Here is an 18,214-nt window from a genome sequence, read left to right as displayed (position 1 = left end):
TAGTAGCGTAGGATGGTGGTTTAGTGACATAGCTGTGTGTGAGCTGGATGTGTAGGAGTAGTAGCGTAGGATGGTGGTGTAGTGACATAGCTGTGTGTGAACTGGATGTACAGGAGTAGTAGTGTAGTGTGGTGGTGTAGTGACATAGCTGTGTGTGAGCTGGATGTACAGGAGTAGTAGTGTAGGATGCGGTGTAGTGACATAGCTGTGTGTGAGCTGGATGTACAGGAGTAGTAGTGTAGGGTGGCGGTGTAGTGACATAGCTGTGTGTGAGCTGGATGTACAGGAGTAGTACTGTAGGATGCGGTGTAGTGACATAGCTGTGTGTGAGCTGTGTGTACAGGAGTAGTAGTGTAGGGTGGCAGTGTAGTGACATAGCTGTGTGTGAGCTGAATGTGCAGGAGTAGCAGTGTAGAATGCGGTGTAGTGACATAGCTGTGTGTGAGCTGGATGTACAGGAGTAGTAGTGTAAAGTGGTGGTGTAGAGACATAGTTGTGTGTGACCTGTGTGTACAGGAGTAGTAGTGAAGGATGCGGTGTAGTGACATAGCTGTGTGTGAGCTGGATGTACTGGAGTATTACAGTAGGATGCGGTGTACTGACATAGCTGTGTGTGAGCTGTGTGTACAGGAGTAGTAGTGTAGGGTGGCAGTGTAGTGACATAGCTGTGTGTGAGCTGGATGTAGAGAAGTAGCAGTGTAGAATGCGGTGTAGTGACATAGCTGTGTGTGAGCTGGATGTACAGGAGTAGTAGTGTAGGATGGCGGTGTAGTGACATAGCTGTGTGTGACCTGTGTGTACAGGAGTAGTAGTGTAGGATGCGGTGTAGTGACATAGCTGTGTGTGAGCTGGATGTACAGGAGTAGCAGTGTAGAATGCGGTGTAGTAACATTTTGTGAGCTGGATGTACTGGAGTAGTAGTGTAGGACGGTGGTGTAGTAACATAGTTGTGTATGAGCTGGATGTACAGGAGTAGTAGTGTATGATGGCGGTGTAGTGACATAGTAGTGTGTGATCCGGGTCTACAGGAGTAGTAGTGTAGGATGGTGGTGCAGTGACATAGCTATGTGTGAGCTGGATGTACAGGAGTAGTAGTGTAGGATGGCAGTGTAGTGACATAGCTGTGTGTGAGCTGTGTGTACAGGAGTAGTAGTGTAGGATGGCGGTGTAGTGACATAGCTGTGTGTGAGCTGGATGTACAGGAGTAGTAGTGTAGGATGGTGGTGTAGTGACATAGTTGTGTGTGACCTGTGTGTACAGGAGTAGTAGTGAAGGATGCGGTGTAGTGACATAGCTGTGTGTGAGCTGTGTGTACAGGAGTAGTAGTGTAGGGTGGCGGTGTAGAGACATAGCTGTGTGTGAGCTGGATGTAGAGGAGTAGTAGTGTAGAATGCGGTGTAGTGACATAGCTGCTCAGAAACTGCACAATCTTTTTTTGTAGCAGCACTACGATCCTTTCGTTTGCTATTCTGCTATGCTAAGATACACTCCCAGAGGGCGGCGGCTTAGCGTTTGCACTGCTGCTAAAAGCAGCTAGCGAGCGAACAACTCGGAATGAGAGCCATAGCTGGGAGTGAGCTGGATGTACAGGAGTAATAGTGTAGGATGGCGGTATAGTGACATAGCTGTGTGTGAGCTGGATGTACAGGAGTAGTAGTGTAGGATGGCGGTGTAGGATGGTGGTGTAGTGACATAGCTGTGTGTGAGCTGTGTGTAAAGGAGTAGTAGTGTAGGATGGCGGAGTAGTGACATAGCTGGGAGTCAGCTGGATGTACAGGAGTAGTATTGTAGGATGGCGGTGTAGTGACATAGCTGTGTGTGAGCTGGATGTACAGGAGTAGTAGTGTAGGATGGCGGAGTAGTGACATAGCTGTGTGTGAGCTGGATGTACAGGAGTAGTAGTGTAGGATGGCGGTGTAATGACATAGCATCTGTGTGAGCTGGATGTACAGGAGTAGAAGTGTAGGATGTGGTGTAGTGACATAGGTGTGTGTGAGCTGGATGTATAGGAGCAGAGGTGTGGTATAGCGGTGTAGTGACATGCTGGGTGTACAGGAATAGAGGTGCGGTATAGCGGACAGCGGTGTAATGATATGCTGTGTGTACATGAATAGAGGTGCGGTATAGCGGTGTAGTGACATGTGTGTACAGGAATAGAGGTGTGGTAAGGCGGTGTAGTGTCATGCTGTGTGTACAGGAATAGAGGTGCGGTATAGCGGTGTACTGACATCGCTGTGTGTACAGGAATAGAGGTGGGGTATAGCGGTGTAGTGACATCGCTGTGTGTACAGGAATAGAGGTGGGGTATAGCGGTGTAGTGATATGCTGTGTGTACAGGAATAGAGGTGCGTTATAGCGGTGTAGTGATATGCTGTATGTACAGGAATAGAGGTACGGTATAGCGGTGTAGTGACACGCTGTGTGTACATGAATAGAGGTGTGGTATAGCGGTGTAGTGATATGCTGTGTGTACAGGAATAGAGGTGCGGTATGGCGGTGTAGTGACATCGCTGTGTGTACAGGAATAGAGGTGTGGTATAGCGGTGTAGTGACATGCTGTGTGTACAGGAATAGAGGTGGGGTATAGCGTTGTAGTGATATGCTGTATGTACAGGAATAGAGGTGTGGTATAGCGGTGTAGTGACACGCTGTGTGTACATGAATAGAGGTGCGGTATAGCGGTGTAGTGATATGCTGTGTGTACATGAATAGAGGTGCGGTATAGCGGTGTAGTGACATGTGTGTACAGGAATAGAGGTGTGGTAAGGCGGTGTAGTGTCATGCTGTGTGTACAGGAATAGAGGTGCGGTATAGCGGTGTACTGACATCGCTGTGTGTACAGGAATAGAGGTGGGGTATAGCGGTGTAGTGACATCGCTGTGTGTACAGGAATAGAGGTGGGGTATAGCGGTGTAGTGATATGCTGTGTGTACAGGAATAGAGGTGCGTTATAGCGGTGTAGTGATATGCTGTATGTACAGGAATAGAGGTACGGTATAGCGGTGTAGTGACACGCTGTGTGTACATGAATAGAGGTGTGGTATAGCGGTGTAGTGATATGCTGTGTGTACAGGAATAGAGGTGCGGTATGGCGGTGTAGTGACATCGCTGTGTGTACAGGAATAGAGGTGTGGTATAGCGGTGTAGTGACATGCTGTGTGTACAGGAATAGAGGTGGGGTATAGCGTTGTAGTGATATGCTGTATGTACAGGAATAGAGGTGTGGTATAGCGGTGTAGTGACACGCTGTGTGTACATGAATAGAGGTGCGGTATAGCGGTGTAGTGATATGCTGTGTGTACATGAATAGAGGTGCGGTATAGCGGTGTAGTGACATGTGTGTACAGGAATAGAGGTGTGGTAAGGCGGTGTAGTGTCATGCTGTGTGTACAGGAATAGAGGTGCGGTATAGCGGTGTAGTGACATCGCTGTGTGTACAGGAATAGAGGTGGGGTATAGCGGTGTAGTGATATGCTGTGTGTACAGGAATAGAGGTGCGTTATAGCGGTGTAGTGATATGCTGTATGTACAGGAATAGAGGTGCGGTATAGCGGTGTAGTGACACGCTGTGTGTACATGAATAGAGGTGTGGTATAGCGGTGTAGTGACGTGCTGTGTGTACAGGAATATAGGTGCGGTATGGCGGTGTAGAGACATCGCTGTGTGTACAGGAATAGAGGTGTGGTATAGCGGTGTAGTGACATGCTGTGTGTACAGGAATAGAGGTGGGGTATAGCGTTGTAGTGATATGCTGTATGTACAGGAATAGAGGTGTGGTATAGCGGTGTAGTGACACGCTGTGTGTACATGAATAGAGGTGTGGTATAGCGGTGTAGTGATATGCTGTATGTACAGGAATAGAGGTGCGGTATAGCGGTGTAGTGACACGCTGTGTGTACATGAATAGAGGTGTGGTATAGCGGTGTAGTGACATGCTGTGTGTACAGGAATAGAGGTGAGGTATAGCGGTGTAGCGACGTGCTGTGTGTACTGGAATAGAGGTGGGGTATAACGGTGTAGTGAAATGCTGAGTGTACAGGAATAGAGGTGTGGTATAGCGGTGTAGTGATATGCTGTGTGTACAGGAATAGAGGTGGGGTATAGCGGTGTAGTGATATGCTGTATGTACAGGAATAGAGGTGTGGTATAGCGGTGTAGTGACATGCTGTGTGTACAGGAATAGAGGTGGGGTATAGCGGTGTAGTGACATGCTGTGTGTACAGGAATAGAGGTGTGGTATAGCGGTGTAGTGACATGCTGTGTGTACAGGAATAGAGGTGTGGTATAGCGGTGTAGTGACATGCTGTGTGTACAGGAATAGAGGTGTGGTATAGCGGTGTAGTGACATGCTGTGTGTACAGGAATAGAGGTACGGTATGGCGGTGTAGTGACATACTGTGTGTACAGGAATAGAGGTGCGGTATGGCGGTGTAGTGACATGCTGTGTGTACAGGAATAGAGGTGTGGTATAGCGGTGTAGTGACGTGCTGTGTGTACAGGAATAGAGGTGGTGTATAGCGGTGTAGTGACATGCTGTGTGTACAGGAATAGAGGTGCGGTATAGCGGTGTAGTGACATGCTGTGTGTACAGGAATAGGGGTGCGGTATGGCGGTGTAGTGACATGCTGTGTGTACAGGAATAGAGGTGCGGTATGGCGGTGTAGTGACATGCTGTGTGTACAGGAATAGAGGTGCGGTATGGCGGTGTAGTGATATGCTGTGTGTACATGAATAGAGGTGTGGTATGGCGGTGTAGTGACATGCTGTGTGTACAGGAATAGAGGTGTGGTATAGCGGTGTAGTGACATGCTGTGTGTACATGAATAGAGGTGTGGTATAGCGGTGTAGTGACATGCTGTGTGTACAGGAATAGAGGTGGGGTATAGCGGTGTATTGACATGGAGTGTGTAAAGGAATAGAGGTGTGGTATAGCGGTGTAGTGACATGCTGTGTGTACAGGAATAGAGGTGGGGTATAGCGGTGTAGTGACATCGCTGTGTGTACAGGAATAGAGGTGGGGTATAGCGGTGTAGTGACATGTGTGTACAGTAATAGAGGTGCGGTATGGCGGTGTAGTGACATGCTGTGTGTACAGGAATAGAGGTGCGGTGTAGTGACATGCTGTGTGTACAGGAATAGAGGTGAGGTATAGCGGTGTAGAGACATGCTGTGTGTACAGGAATAGAGGTGTGGTATAGCGGTGTAGTGACATGCTGTGTGTACAGGAATAGAGGTGCGGTATGGCGGTGTCTTGACATGGAGTGTGTACAGGAATAGAGGTGTGGTATAGCGGTGTAGTGACATGCTGTGTGTACAGGAATAGAGGTGTTGTATAGCGGTGTAGTGACATGCTGTGTGTACAGGAATAGAGGTGTGGTATAGCGGTGTAGTGACATGCTGTGTGTACAGGAATAGAGGTGGGGTATAGCGTTGTAGTGATATGCTGTATGTACAGGAATAGAGGTGTGGTATAGCGGTGTAGTGACACGCTGTGTGTACATGAATAGAGGTGCGGTATAGCGGTGTAGTGATATGCTGTGTGTACATGAATAGAGGTGCGGTATAGCGGTGTAGTGACATGTGTGTACAGGAATAGAGGTGTGGTAAGGCGGTGTAGTGTCATGCTGTGTGTACAGGAATAGAGGTGCGGTATAGCGGTGTAGTGACATCGCTGTGTGTACAGGAATAGAGGTGGGGTATAGCGGTGTAGTGATATGCTGTGTGTACAGGAATAGAGGTGCGTTATAGCGGTGTAGTGATATGCTGTATGTACAGGAATAGAGGTGCGGTATAGCGGTGTAGTGACACGCTGTGTGTACATGAATAGAGGTGTGGTATAGCGGTGTAGTGACGTGCTGTGTGTACAGGAATATAGGTGCGGTATGGCGGTGTAGAGACATCGCTGTGTGTACAGGAATAGAGGTGTGGTATAGCGGTGTAGTGACATGCTGTGTGTACAGGAATAGAGGTGGGGTATAGCGTTGTAGTGATATGCTGTATGTACAGGAATAGAGGTGTGGTATAGCGGTGTAGTGACACGCTGTGTGTACATGAATAGAGGTGTGGTATAGCGGTGTAGTGATATGCTGTATGTACAGGAATAGAGGTGCGGTATAGCGGTGTAGTGACACGCTGTGTGTACATGAATAGAGGTGTGGTATAGCGGTGTAGTGACATGCTGTGTGTACAGGAATATAGGTGAGGTATAGCGGTGTAGCGACGTGCTGTGTGTACTGGAATAGAGGTGGGGTATAACGGTGTAGTGAAATGCTGAGTGTACAGGAATAGAGGTGTGGTATAGCGGTGTAGTGATATGCTGTGTGTACAGGAATAGAGGTGGGGTATAGCGGTGTAGTGATATGCTGTATGTACAGGAATAGAGGTGTGGTATAGCGGTGTAGTGACATGCTGTGTGTACAGGAATAGAGGTGGGGTATAGCGGTGTAGTGACATGCTGTGTGTACAGGAATAGAGGTGTGGTATAGCGGTGTAGTGACATGCTGTGTGTACAGGAATAGAGGTGTGGTATAGCGGTGTAGTGACATGCTGTGTGTACAGGAATAGAGGTGTGGTATAGCGGTGTAGTGACATGCTGTGTGTACAGGAATAGAGGTACGGTATGGCGGTGTAGTGACATACTGTGTGTACAGGAATAGAGGTGCGGTATGGCGGTGTAGTGACATGCTGTGTGTACAGGAATAGAGGTGTGGTATAGCGGTGTAGTGACGTGCTGTGTGTACAGGAATAGAGGTGGTGTATAGCGGTGTAGTGACATGCTGTGTGTACAGGAATAGAGGTGCGGTATAGCGGTGTAGTGACATGCTGTGTGTACAGGAATAGGGGTGCGGTATGGCGGTGTAGTGACATGCTGTGTGTACAGGAATAGAGGTGCGGTATGGCGGTGTAGTGACATGCTGTGTGTACAGGAATAGAGGTGCGGTATGGCGGTGTAGTGATATGCTGTGTGTACATGAATAGAGGTGTGGTATGGCGGTGTAGTGACATGCTGTGTGTACAGGAATAGAGGTGTGGTATAGCGGTGTAGTGACATGCTGTGTGTACATGAATAGAGGTGTGGTATAGCGGTGTAGTGACATGCTGTGTGTACAGGAATAGAGGTGGGGTATAGCGGTGTATTGACATGGAGTGTGTAAAGGAATAGAGGTGTGGTATAGCGGTGTAGTGACATGCTGTGTGTACAGGAATAGAGGTGGGGTATAGCGGTGTAGTGACATCGCTGTGTGTACAGGAATAGAGGTGGGGTATAGCGGTGTAGTGACATGTGTGTACAGTAATAGAGGTGCGGTATGGCGGTGTAGTGACATGCTGTGTGTACAGGAATAGAGGTGCGGTGTAGTGACATGCTGTGTGTACAGGAATAGAGGTGAGGTATAGCGGTGTAGAGACATGCTGTGTGTACAGGAATAGAGGTGTGGTATAGCGGTGTAGTGACATGCTGTGTGTACAGGAATAGAGGTGCGGTATGGCGGTGTAGTGACATGGAGTGTGTACAGGAATAGAGGTGTGGTATAGCGGTGTAGTGACATGCTGTGTGTACAGGAATAGAGGTGTTGTATAGCGGTGTAGTGACATGCTGTGTGTACAGGAATAGAGGTGTGGTATAGCGGTGTAGTGACATGCTGTGTGTACAGGAATAGAGGTGCGGTATGGCGGTGTAGAGACATGGAGTGTGTACAGGAATAGAGGTGTGGTATAGCGGTGTAGTGACATGCTGTGTGTACAGGAATAGAGGTGTGGTATAGCGGTGTAGTGACATGCTGTGTGTACAGGAATAGAGGTGCGGTATGGCGGTGTAGTGACGTGCTGTGTGTACAGGAATAGAGGTGCGGTATGGCGGTGTAGTGACGTGCTGTGTGTACAGGAATAGAGGTGCGGTATGGCGGTGTAGTGACATGCTGTGTGTACAGGAATAGAGGTGCGGTATGGCGGTGTAGTGACATGCTGTGTGTACAGGAATAGAGGTGTTGTATAGCGGTGTAGTGACATGCTGTGTGTACAGGAATAGAGGTGTGGTATAGCGGTGTAGTGACATGCTGTGTGTACAGGAATAGAGGTGCGGTATGGCGGTGTAGAGACATGGAGTGTGTACAGGAATAGAGGTGTGGTATAGCGGTGTAGTGACATGCTGTGTGTACAGGAATAGAGGTGTGGTATAGCGGTGTAGTGACATGCTGTGTGTACAGGAATAGAGGTGCGGTATGGCGGTGTAGTGACGTGCTGTGTGTACAGGAATAGAGGTGCGGTATGGCGGTGTAGTGACGTGCTGTGTGTACAGGAATAGAGGTGCGGTATGGCGGTGTAGTGACATGCTGTGTGTACAGGAATAGAGGTGCGGTATGGCGGTGTAGTGACATCCTCTCTCTCTCCCAGCAGGAAGACTCTACCATGAGCTTGGGGAAGAAGCGCAGTGGATTCCAGATCACCAGTGTGACCACTGACTACCAGCCTTCCTCACCACTGTCCCCTATCTCTGTGGAGCGCTCTCCATCCCCAACACCCCCCAATGGCCCTCGTTCACCCCCCACTTCCCGCTTCCGGCTGGTGCGACTGGATCAGGCTCCGCTGGGGGGAGGACGGAGGTATCAGAAGGGGCGATGGACATGTGTAGAGTTTTACCACCAGGAGGTGGGCGCCCAGCACAGGGCTGGAGCAGGACACTCCCTGGATTCCGGTCTCCCCCGAGCTACCCCAACCTCACCCTTACTGCTCTCACCCGGTGCCGGGGCAAAGGGCCAGCTCATCCCCAGGTCCATAGGGGTCCCTCTACTGGGCACCGCCACAGAGAGAGAGGCCGCAGCTCTGGTGAGTCCTCATGTACATAATACTGTGGTCCCTCAGTGTCACCCTGCAGGGGGAGGGGCAGGCTCATATCTCCCTTCTGTCTGTGTCACCCTGCATGAGGAGGGACAGGCTCATAGCTCCCTTCTGTCTGTGTCACCCTGCAGGAGGAGGGACAGGCTCATATCTCCCTTCTGTCTGTGTCACCCTGCAGGGGGGTGGAGGGGGGGGGGGGGCAGGCTCACAGCTCCCTTCTGTCTGTGTCACCCTGCAGGGGGAGGGGCAGGCTCATAGCTCTCTTCTGTCTGTGTCACCCTGCAGGAGGAGGGACAGGCTCATATCTCCCTTCTGTCTGTGTCACCCTGCAGGGGGGGGGGGGGGGGGGGCAGGCTCACAGCTCCCTTCTGTCTGTGTCACCCTGCAGGGGGAGGGACAGGCTCATATCTCCCTTCTGTCTGTGTCACCCTGCAGGAGGAGGGACAGGCTCATATCTCCCTTCTGTCTGTGTCACCCTGCAGGGGGGGGGGGGGAGGGGGGGGGGCAGGCTCACAGCTCCCTTCTGTCTGTGTCACCCTGCAGGGGGAGGGGCAGGCTCATAGCTCTCTTCTGTCTGTGTCACCCTGCAGGAGGAGGGATAGGCTCATATCTCCCTTCTGTCTGTGTCACCCTGCAGGGGGAGGGGCAGGCTCACAGCTCCCTTCTGTCTGTGTCACCCTGCAGGGGGAGGGACAGGCTCATATCTCCCTTCTGTCTGTGTCACCCTGCAGGGGGAGGGGCAGGCTCATATCTCCCTTCTGTCTGTGTCACCCTGCAGGGGGAGGGGCAGGCTCATATCTCCCTTCTGTCTGTGTCACCCTGCAGGAGGAGGGGCAGGCTCATATCTCCCTTCTGTCTGTGTCACCCTGCAGGGGGAGGGACAGGCTCATATCTCCCTTCTGTCTGTGTCACCCTGCAGGGGGAGGGGCAGGCTCATATCTCCCTTCTGTCTGTGTCACCCTGCAGGAGGAGGGGCAGGCTCATATCTCCCTTCTGTCTGTGTCACCCTGCAGGAGGAGGGATAGGCTCATATCTCCCTTCTGTCTGTGTCACCCTGCAGGGGGGGGGGGGGGGGGGGCAGGCTCACAGCTCCCTTCTGTCTGTGTCACCCTGCAGGGGGAGGGACAGGCTCATATCTCCCTTCTGTCTGTGTCACCCTGCAGGGGGAGGGGCAGGCTCATAGCTCTCTTCTGTCTGTGTCACCCTGCAGGAGGAGGGACAGGCTCATATCTCCCTTCTGTCTGTGTCACCCTGCAGGGGGAGGGGCAGGCTCATAGCTCCCTTCTGTCTGTGTCACCCTGCAGGGGGGGGGGGGGGGGCAGGCTCACAGCTCCCTTCTGTCTGTGTCACCCTGCAGGGGGAGGGACAGGCTCATATCTCCCTTCTGTCTGTGTCACCCTGCAGGAGGAGGGACAGGCTCATATCTCCCTTCTGTCTGTGTCACCCTGCAGGGGGAGGGGCAGGCTCATAGCTCTCTTCTGTCTGTGTCACCCTGCAGGGGGAGGGGCAGGCTCATAGCTCCCTTCTGTCTGTGTCACCCTGCAGGGGGAGGGACAGGCTCATATCTCCCTTCTGTCTGTGTCACCCTGCAGGAGCAGGGACAGGCTCATATCTCCCTTCTGTCTGTGTCACCCTGCAGGGGGGGGGGGCAGGCTCACAGCTCCCTTCTGTCTGTGTCACCCTGCAGGGGGAGGGGCAGGCTCATAGCTCTCTTCTGTCTGTGTCACCCTGCAGGAGGAGGGACAGGCTCATATCTCCCTTCTGTCTGTGTCACCCTGCAGGGGGGGGGGGGGCAGGCTCACAGCTCCCTTCTGTCTGTGTCACCCTGCAGGGGGAGGGACAGGCTCATATCTCCCTTCTGTCTGTGTCACCCTGCAGGAGGAGGGACAGGCTCATATCTCCCTCCTGTCTGTGTCACCCTGCAGGGGGGGGGGGGGGGGGGGCAGGCTCACAGCTCCCTTCTGTCTGTGTCACCCTGCAGGGGGAGGGGCAGGCTCATAGCTCTCTTCTGTCTGTGTCACCCTGCAGGAGGAGGGACAGGCTCATATCTCCCTTCTGTCTGTGTCACCCTGCAGAAGGAGGGACAGGCTCATATCTCCCTTCTGTCTGTGTCACCCTGCAGGGGGGGGGGGGGGGGGGGGCAGGCTCACAGCTCCCTTCTGTCTGTGTCACCCTGCAGGGGGAGGGACAGGCTCATATCTCCCTTCTGTCTGTGTCACCCTGCAGGGGGAGGGGCAGGCTCATAGCTCTCTTCTGTCTGTGTCACCCTGCGGGGGGAGGGGCAGGCTCATAGCTCCCTTCTGTCTGTGTCACCCTGCAGGGGGAGGGGCAGGCTCATATCTCCCTTCTGTCTGTCACCCTGCACGGGGAGGGGCAGGCTCATATCTCCCTTCTGTCTGTGTCACCCTGCAGGAGGAGGGACAGGCTCATATCTCCCTTCTGTCTGTGTCACCTTGCAGGGGGGGGGGGGGGGGAGGGCAGGCTCACAGCTCCCTTCTGTCTGTGTCACCCTGCAGGGGGAGGGACAGGCTCATAGCTCCCTTCTGTCTGTGTCACCCTGCAGGGGGAGGGGCAGGCTCATATCTCCCTTCTGTCTGTCACCCTGCAGGGGGAGGGGCAGGCTCATATCTCCCTTCTGTCTGTGTCACCCTGCAGGGGGAGGGACAGGCTCATAGCTCCCTTCTGTCTGTGTCACCCTGCAGGGGGAGGGGCAGGCTCAGTGGGCATAGATAAGGGTAAACCCCAATAGCTACTGCCGTTGATAAGGCAATAACGTTCCGGATTACATTTACACATAATAATAGTAATAATAGAGCAGTGCGGGGTCTGAATGGAAATTATACACTTCTGATGATTGTATTTTGGTATTTTTTCCTTGGCAGCGATCTCCTCTGCCTCTTCCAGCGTCACCGCCCAACACTACGCAGAGCGGCGCGCGTCCCGGACGCCCGGTTTCCGATGTATTCAATGAACGACTTTTGCTGGCTCAGACGGTTTTCAACATGGGAGACGAGATGGAACAGTGCAGGTATGGGGCCGGGGGCCGCGCAGTCACAACCATGAATCCAGATCCCTCTAACCTCAGGAGGGCTTCTGCACAATTGTTCCTGTTTATAGCGGTAACTGCTGGCTCAGCACATACCAGTAATACTCTCCACTGATTGGACGGCCTGGGTGGGTAGGTACGAAAATAAAGGGCCACACTCTGAGCCCATGGGGTAGACTGGGCATTTAGGACGCTGTTCCCAGTACTTGGTTATAACCCGTTAAAGATAATGTGAATTTTACACGTTCTATAGGTGGTGGAGATGGGCCGTATAGGATACATAATGGGAAAGGGCAATTTTATCTGTACAAAGGCCGCTGTAATAAAGAGATATAAGCAATAGACCAGTCACTGCCACCAAACATACCCTTAGCACAGTGAAACGCGCCTTAGCACAGTGAAATACACCGTAGCACAGTGAAACGCACCTTAGTACAGTGAAATGCGACTTAGCACAGTGAAATGCGCCTTAGCACAGTGAAATACACCTTGGCCCAGTGATACGCGTCTTAACACAGTGAAATGCGCCTTATCACAGTGAAATGCGCCTTATCACAGTGAAACGCGCCTTAGCACAGTGAAACACGCCTTAGTACAGTGAAACGCGCCTTAGCACAGTGAAACGCGCCTTAGCACAGTGAAATGCGCCTTAGCACAGTGAAACGCGATGGTAGGGGTGCAGTGCAGGACAAGAGACGGCTCTCAGACAAGCTCCTCGCTGGAATGTTCCTGTGGAATGTGAGGTGGGAATTTCACAGGCAGACACTAAACCCTGAGGCTCATAGAAACACCGTACACAGCACTTCTATGTATATAGCACCAGCACACCCCACAGTGGGCAACAGGAAACTTGCAGCAATAAAACAGGACTGAGTATTGCCAAACACACAGAGAGAAGAGAGCCCTGCCCCCATCAGAAACATCTATGTAGTAACCTCCCCCACATCGATGAGACTGTAAGCTCATGTGTCTAGGGGCATCATGTAATTGTACACTGCGTGTAATAATCTCCTTACTAAGGCAGGGCTATATATAAAGAGTAATAATAATTATATTACTACTGGCACTCATTCTGATCTCTCTGTCTCCCCAACCTCACTGGCTCCTGTGTAACAGTATGGAGGCCATAGACAACAAGATAGAACAGGCTATGGTGAGTAACTAGTCTCTCTGCTATTCCTGTACTGACCCCCCACACACAGCTCTGTCACTACACCTCCATCCTGTCCTGTATCTCCCTGCTATTCCTGTACTGACCCCACACACACACAGATCTGTCACTACACCTCCATCCTGTCCTGTATCTCTCTGCTACTCCTGTACTCTCCTCACACAAACACAGCTCTGTCACTACACCTCCATCCTGTCCTGTATCTCTCTACTATTCCTGTACTGACCCCACACACACACACAGCTCTGTCACTACACCTCCATCGTGTCCTGTGTCTCTCTACTATTCCTGTACTGACCCCACACACACAGCTCTGTCACTACACCTCCATCCTGTCCTGTATCTCTCTGCTATTCCTGTACTGACCCTACACACACAGCTGTCACTACACCTCCATCCTGTCCTGTATCTCTCTACTATTCCTGTACTGACCTCACACACACAGCTCTGTCACTACACCTCCATCCTGTCCTGTATCTCTCTACTATTCCTGTACTAACCTCACACACACACACACACAGCTCTGTCACTACACCTCCATCCTGTCCTGTATCTCTCTACTTTTCCTGTACTGACCCCACACACACAGCTCTGTCACTACACCTCCATCCTGTCCTGTATCTCTCTACTATTCCTGTACTGACCCCACACACACAGCTGTCACTACACCTCCATCCTGTCCTGTATCTCTCTATTCCTGTACTGACCCCACACACACAGCTGTCACTACACCTCCATCCTGTCCTGTATCTCTCTACTATTCCTGTACTGACCTCACACACACACAGTCCTGTCACTACACCTCCATCCTGTCCTGTATCTCTCTATTCCTGCACTGACCTCACACACACACAGCTCTGTCACTACACCTCCATCCTGTCCTGTATCTCTCTATTCCTGCACTGACCACACACACACACAGCTCTGTCACTACACCTCCATCCTGTCCTGTATCTCTCTACTATTCCTGTACTGACCTCACAAACACAGCTCTGTCACTACACCTCCATCCTGTCCTGTATCTCTCTACTATTCCTGTACTGACCCCACACACACACAGTCTGTCACTACACCTTCATCCTGTCCTGTATCTCTCTACTATTCCTGTACTGACCCCACACACACAGCTGTCACTACACCTCCATCCTGTCCTGTATCTCCCTACTATTCCTGTACTGACCACAAACACACAGCTGTCACTACACCTCCATCCTGCTCTGTATCTCTCTACTATTCCTGTACTGACCTTACACACACACAGCTCTGTCACTACACCTCCATCCTGTCCTGTATCTCTCTACTATTCCTCTACTGACCCCTCACACAGCGCTCTGTCACTACACCTCCATCCTGTCCTGTATCTCTCTACTATTCCTGTACTGACACCTCACACACACACAGCTCTGTCACTACACCTCCATCCTGTCCTGTATCTCTCTACTATTCCTGTACTGACCACACACACACAGCTCTGTCACTACACCTCCATCCTGTCCTGTATCTCTCTATTCCTGCACTGACCTCACACACACACACACACACACACACACACACACACACACACACACACACACACACACACAGCTCTGTCCCTACACCTCCATCCTGTCCTGTATCTCTCTACTATTCCTGTACTAACCCCACATACACACACACACACACACACACACACACACACACACACACACACACACACACACACACACACACACACACACAGCTCTGTTACTACAACTCCATCCAGTCCTGTATCTCTCTACTATTCCTGTACTGACCTCTCACACACACAGCTCTGTCACTACACCTCCATCTTGTCCTGTATCTTTCTACTATTCCTGTACTGACCCCACACACACAGTTGTCACTACACCTCCATCCTGTCCTGTATCTCTCTACTATTCCTGTACTGACCCCACACACACAGCTGTCACTACACCTCCATCCTGTCCTGTATCTCTCTACTATTCCTGTACTGACCCCACACAGACACAGCTCTGTCACTACACCTCCATCTTGTCCTGTATCTTTCTACTATTCCTGTACTGACCCTACACACACAGCTGTCACTACACCTCCATCCTGTCCTGTATCTCTCTACTATTCCTGTACTGACCCCACACACACAGCTCTGTCATTACACCTCCTTCCTGTCCTGTATCTCTCTGCTATTCCTGCACTGACCCCACACACAGCTCTGTCACTACACTTCCATCCTGTCCTGTATCTCTCTACTATTCCTGTACTGACCCCACACACACACACACACACACACACACACACACACACACACACACACACACACACACACAGTCTGTCACTACACCTCCATCCTGTCCTATATCTCTCTACTATTCCTGTACTGACCCCTCACACACAGCTGTCACTACACCTCCATCCTATCCTGTATCTCTCTACTATTCCTGTACTGACCTCACACACACAGCTCTGTCACTACACCTCCATCCTGTCCTATATCTCTCTACTATTCCTGTACTGACCACACACACACAGCTCTGTCACTACACCTCCATCCTGTCCTGTATCTCTCTACTATTCCTGTACTGACCCCACAGACACACAGCTCTGTCACTACACCTCCATCCTGTCCTATATCTCTCTACTATTCCTGTACTGACCCCTCACACACAGCTGTCACTACACCTCCATCCTATCCTGTATCTCTCTACTATTCCTGTACTGACCTCACACACACAGCTCTGTCACTACACCTCCATCCTGTCCTATATCTCTCTACTATTCCTGTACTGACCTCACACACACAGCTCTGTCGCTACACCTCCATCCTGTCCTGTATCCCTCTACTATTCCTGTACTGACCCCACAGACACACAGCTCTGTCACTACACCTCCATCCTGTCCTATATCTCTCTACTATTCCTGTACTGACCCCTCACACACAGCTGTCACTACACCTCCATCCTATCCTGTATCTCTCTACTATTCCTGTACTGACCCCACACACAGCTCTGTCACTATACCTCCATCCTGTCCTGTATCTCTCTACTATTCCTGTACTGACCCCACAGACAGCTCTGTCACTACACCTCCATCCTATCCTGTATCTCTCTACTATTCCTGTACTGACCCCACACACAGCTCTGTCACTATACCTCCATCCTGTCCTGTATCTCTCTACTATTCCTGTACTGACCCCACACACAGCTCTGTCACTACACCTCCATCCTGTCCTGTATCTCTCTACTATTCCTGTACTGACCACACACACACAGCTCTGTCACTACACCTCCATCCTGTCCTGTATCTCTCTACTATTCCTGTACTGACCTCACACACACACACACACAGCTCTGTCACTACACCTCCATCCTGTCCTATATCTCTCTACTATTCCTGTACTGACCCCTCACACACAGCTGTCACTACACCTCCATCCTATCCTGTATCTCTCTACTATTCCTGTACTGACCTCACACAGACAGCTCTGTCACTACACCTCCATCCTGTCCTATATCTCTCTACTATTCCTGTACTGACCACACACACACAGCTCTGTCACTACACCTCCATCCTGTCCTGTATCTCTCTACTATTCCTGTACTGACCCCACAGACACACAGCTCTGTCACTACACCTCCATCCTGTCCTATATCTCTCTACTATTCCTGTACTGACCCCTCACACACAGCTGTCACTACACCTCCATCCTATCCTGTATCTCTCTACTATTCCTGTACTGACCTCACACACACAGCTCTGTCACTACACCTCCATCCTGTCCTATATCTCTCTACTATTCCTGTACTGACCTCACACACACAGCTCTGTCACTACACCTCCATCCTGTCCTGTATCCCTCTACTATTCCTGTACTGACCTCACACACACACAGCTCTGTCACTACACCTCCATCCTGTCCTGTATCTCTCTGCTATTCCTGTACTGACCCCACACACAGCCCTGTCACTACACCTCCATCCTGTCCTGTATCTCTCTACTATTCCTGTACTGACCCCACACACACAGCCCTGTCACTACACCTCCATCCTGTCCTGTATCTCTCTACTATTCCTGTACTGACCCCACAGACACACAGCTCTGTCACTACACCTCCATCCTGTCCTATATCTCTCTACTATTCCTGTACTGACCCCTCACACACAGCTGTCACTACACATCCATCCTATCCTGTATCTCTCTACTATTCCTGTACTGACCTCACACACACACAGCTCTGTCACTACACCTCCATCCTGTCCTATATCTCTCTACTATTCCTGTACTGACCCCACACACACAGCTCTGTCACTACACCTCCATCCTGTCCTATATCTCTCTACTATTCCTGTACTGACCCCTCACACACAGCTGTCACTACACCTCCATCCTATCCTGTATCTCTCTACTATTCCTGTACTGACCCCACACACAGCTCTGTCACTATACCTCCATCCTGTCCTGTATCTCTCTACTATTCCTGTACTGACCCCACACACAGCTCTGTCACTACACCTCCATCCTATCCTGTATCTCTCTACTATTCCTGTACTGACCCCCCACACACAGCCCTGTCACTACACCTCCATCCTATCCTGTATCTCTCTACTATTCCTGTACTGACCCCCCACACACACAGATCTGTCACTACACCTCCATCCTGTCCTGTATCTCTCTACTATTCCTGTACTGACCTCTCACACACACACAGCTCTGTCACTACACCTCCATCCTGTCCTGTATCCCTCTACTATTCCTGTACTGACACCACACACACACACACACACACAGTTCTGTCACTACACCTCCATCCTGTCCTGTATCTCTCTACTATTCCTGTACTGACCTCACACACACACAGCTCTGTCACTACACCTCCATCCCGTCCTGTCTCTCTCTACTATTCCTGTACTGACCTCACACACACACAGCTCTGTCACTACACCTCCATCCTGTCCTGTATCTCTCTACTATTACTGTACTGACCTCACACACACACAGCTCTGTCACTACACCTCCATCCTGTCCTGTATCTCTCTACTATTCCTGTACTGACCCCACACACACACAGCTCTGTCACTACACCTCCATCCTGTCCTGTATCTGTCTACTATTCCTGTACTGACCTCACACAGCTCTGCCACTACACCTCCATCCTGTCCTGTATCTGTCTACTATTCCTGTAC

At 51.1% G+C, this 18,214-nt stretch overlaps 1 protein-coding gene across 1 annotated transcript in view; it reads left to right on the top strand.

Moving 5' to 3' along the window:
* The window catches only part of TSC22D4 (TSC22 domain family member 4), a 41,191-nt gene extending 28,145 nt beyond the window's left edge, over positions 1-13,046 (top strand). The window contains exons 2-4 of the mRNA XM_063929471.1: positions 8,395-8,823; positions 11,718-11,863; positions 12,998-13,046. Of these exons, the coding sequence (XP_063785541.1) occupies positions 8,395-8,823; positions 11,718-11,863; positions 12,998-13,046 (624 nt within the window). The remainder of the gene's footprint in view (positions 1-8,394; positions 8,824-11,717; positions 11,864-12,997) is intronic.
* Positions 13,047-18,214: the final 5,168 nt, after the last annotated feature.

The sequence above is a fragment of the Pseudophryne corroboree genome, chromosome 6 (genome assembly GCF_028390025.1).
Source record: "Pseudophryne corroboree isolate aPseCor3 chromosome 6, aPseCor3.hap2, whole genome shotgun sequence".
Taxonomy (NCBI): Eukaryota; Metazoa; Chordata; class Amphibia; order Anura; family Myobatrachidae; genus Pseudophryne; species Pseudophryne corroboree.
Note: the sequence above shows the minus strand (reverse complement) of the source record. Positions and strands in the feature narration are given on the sequence as shown.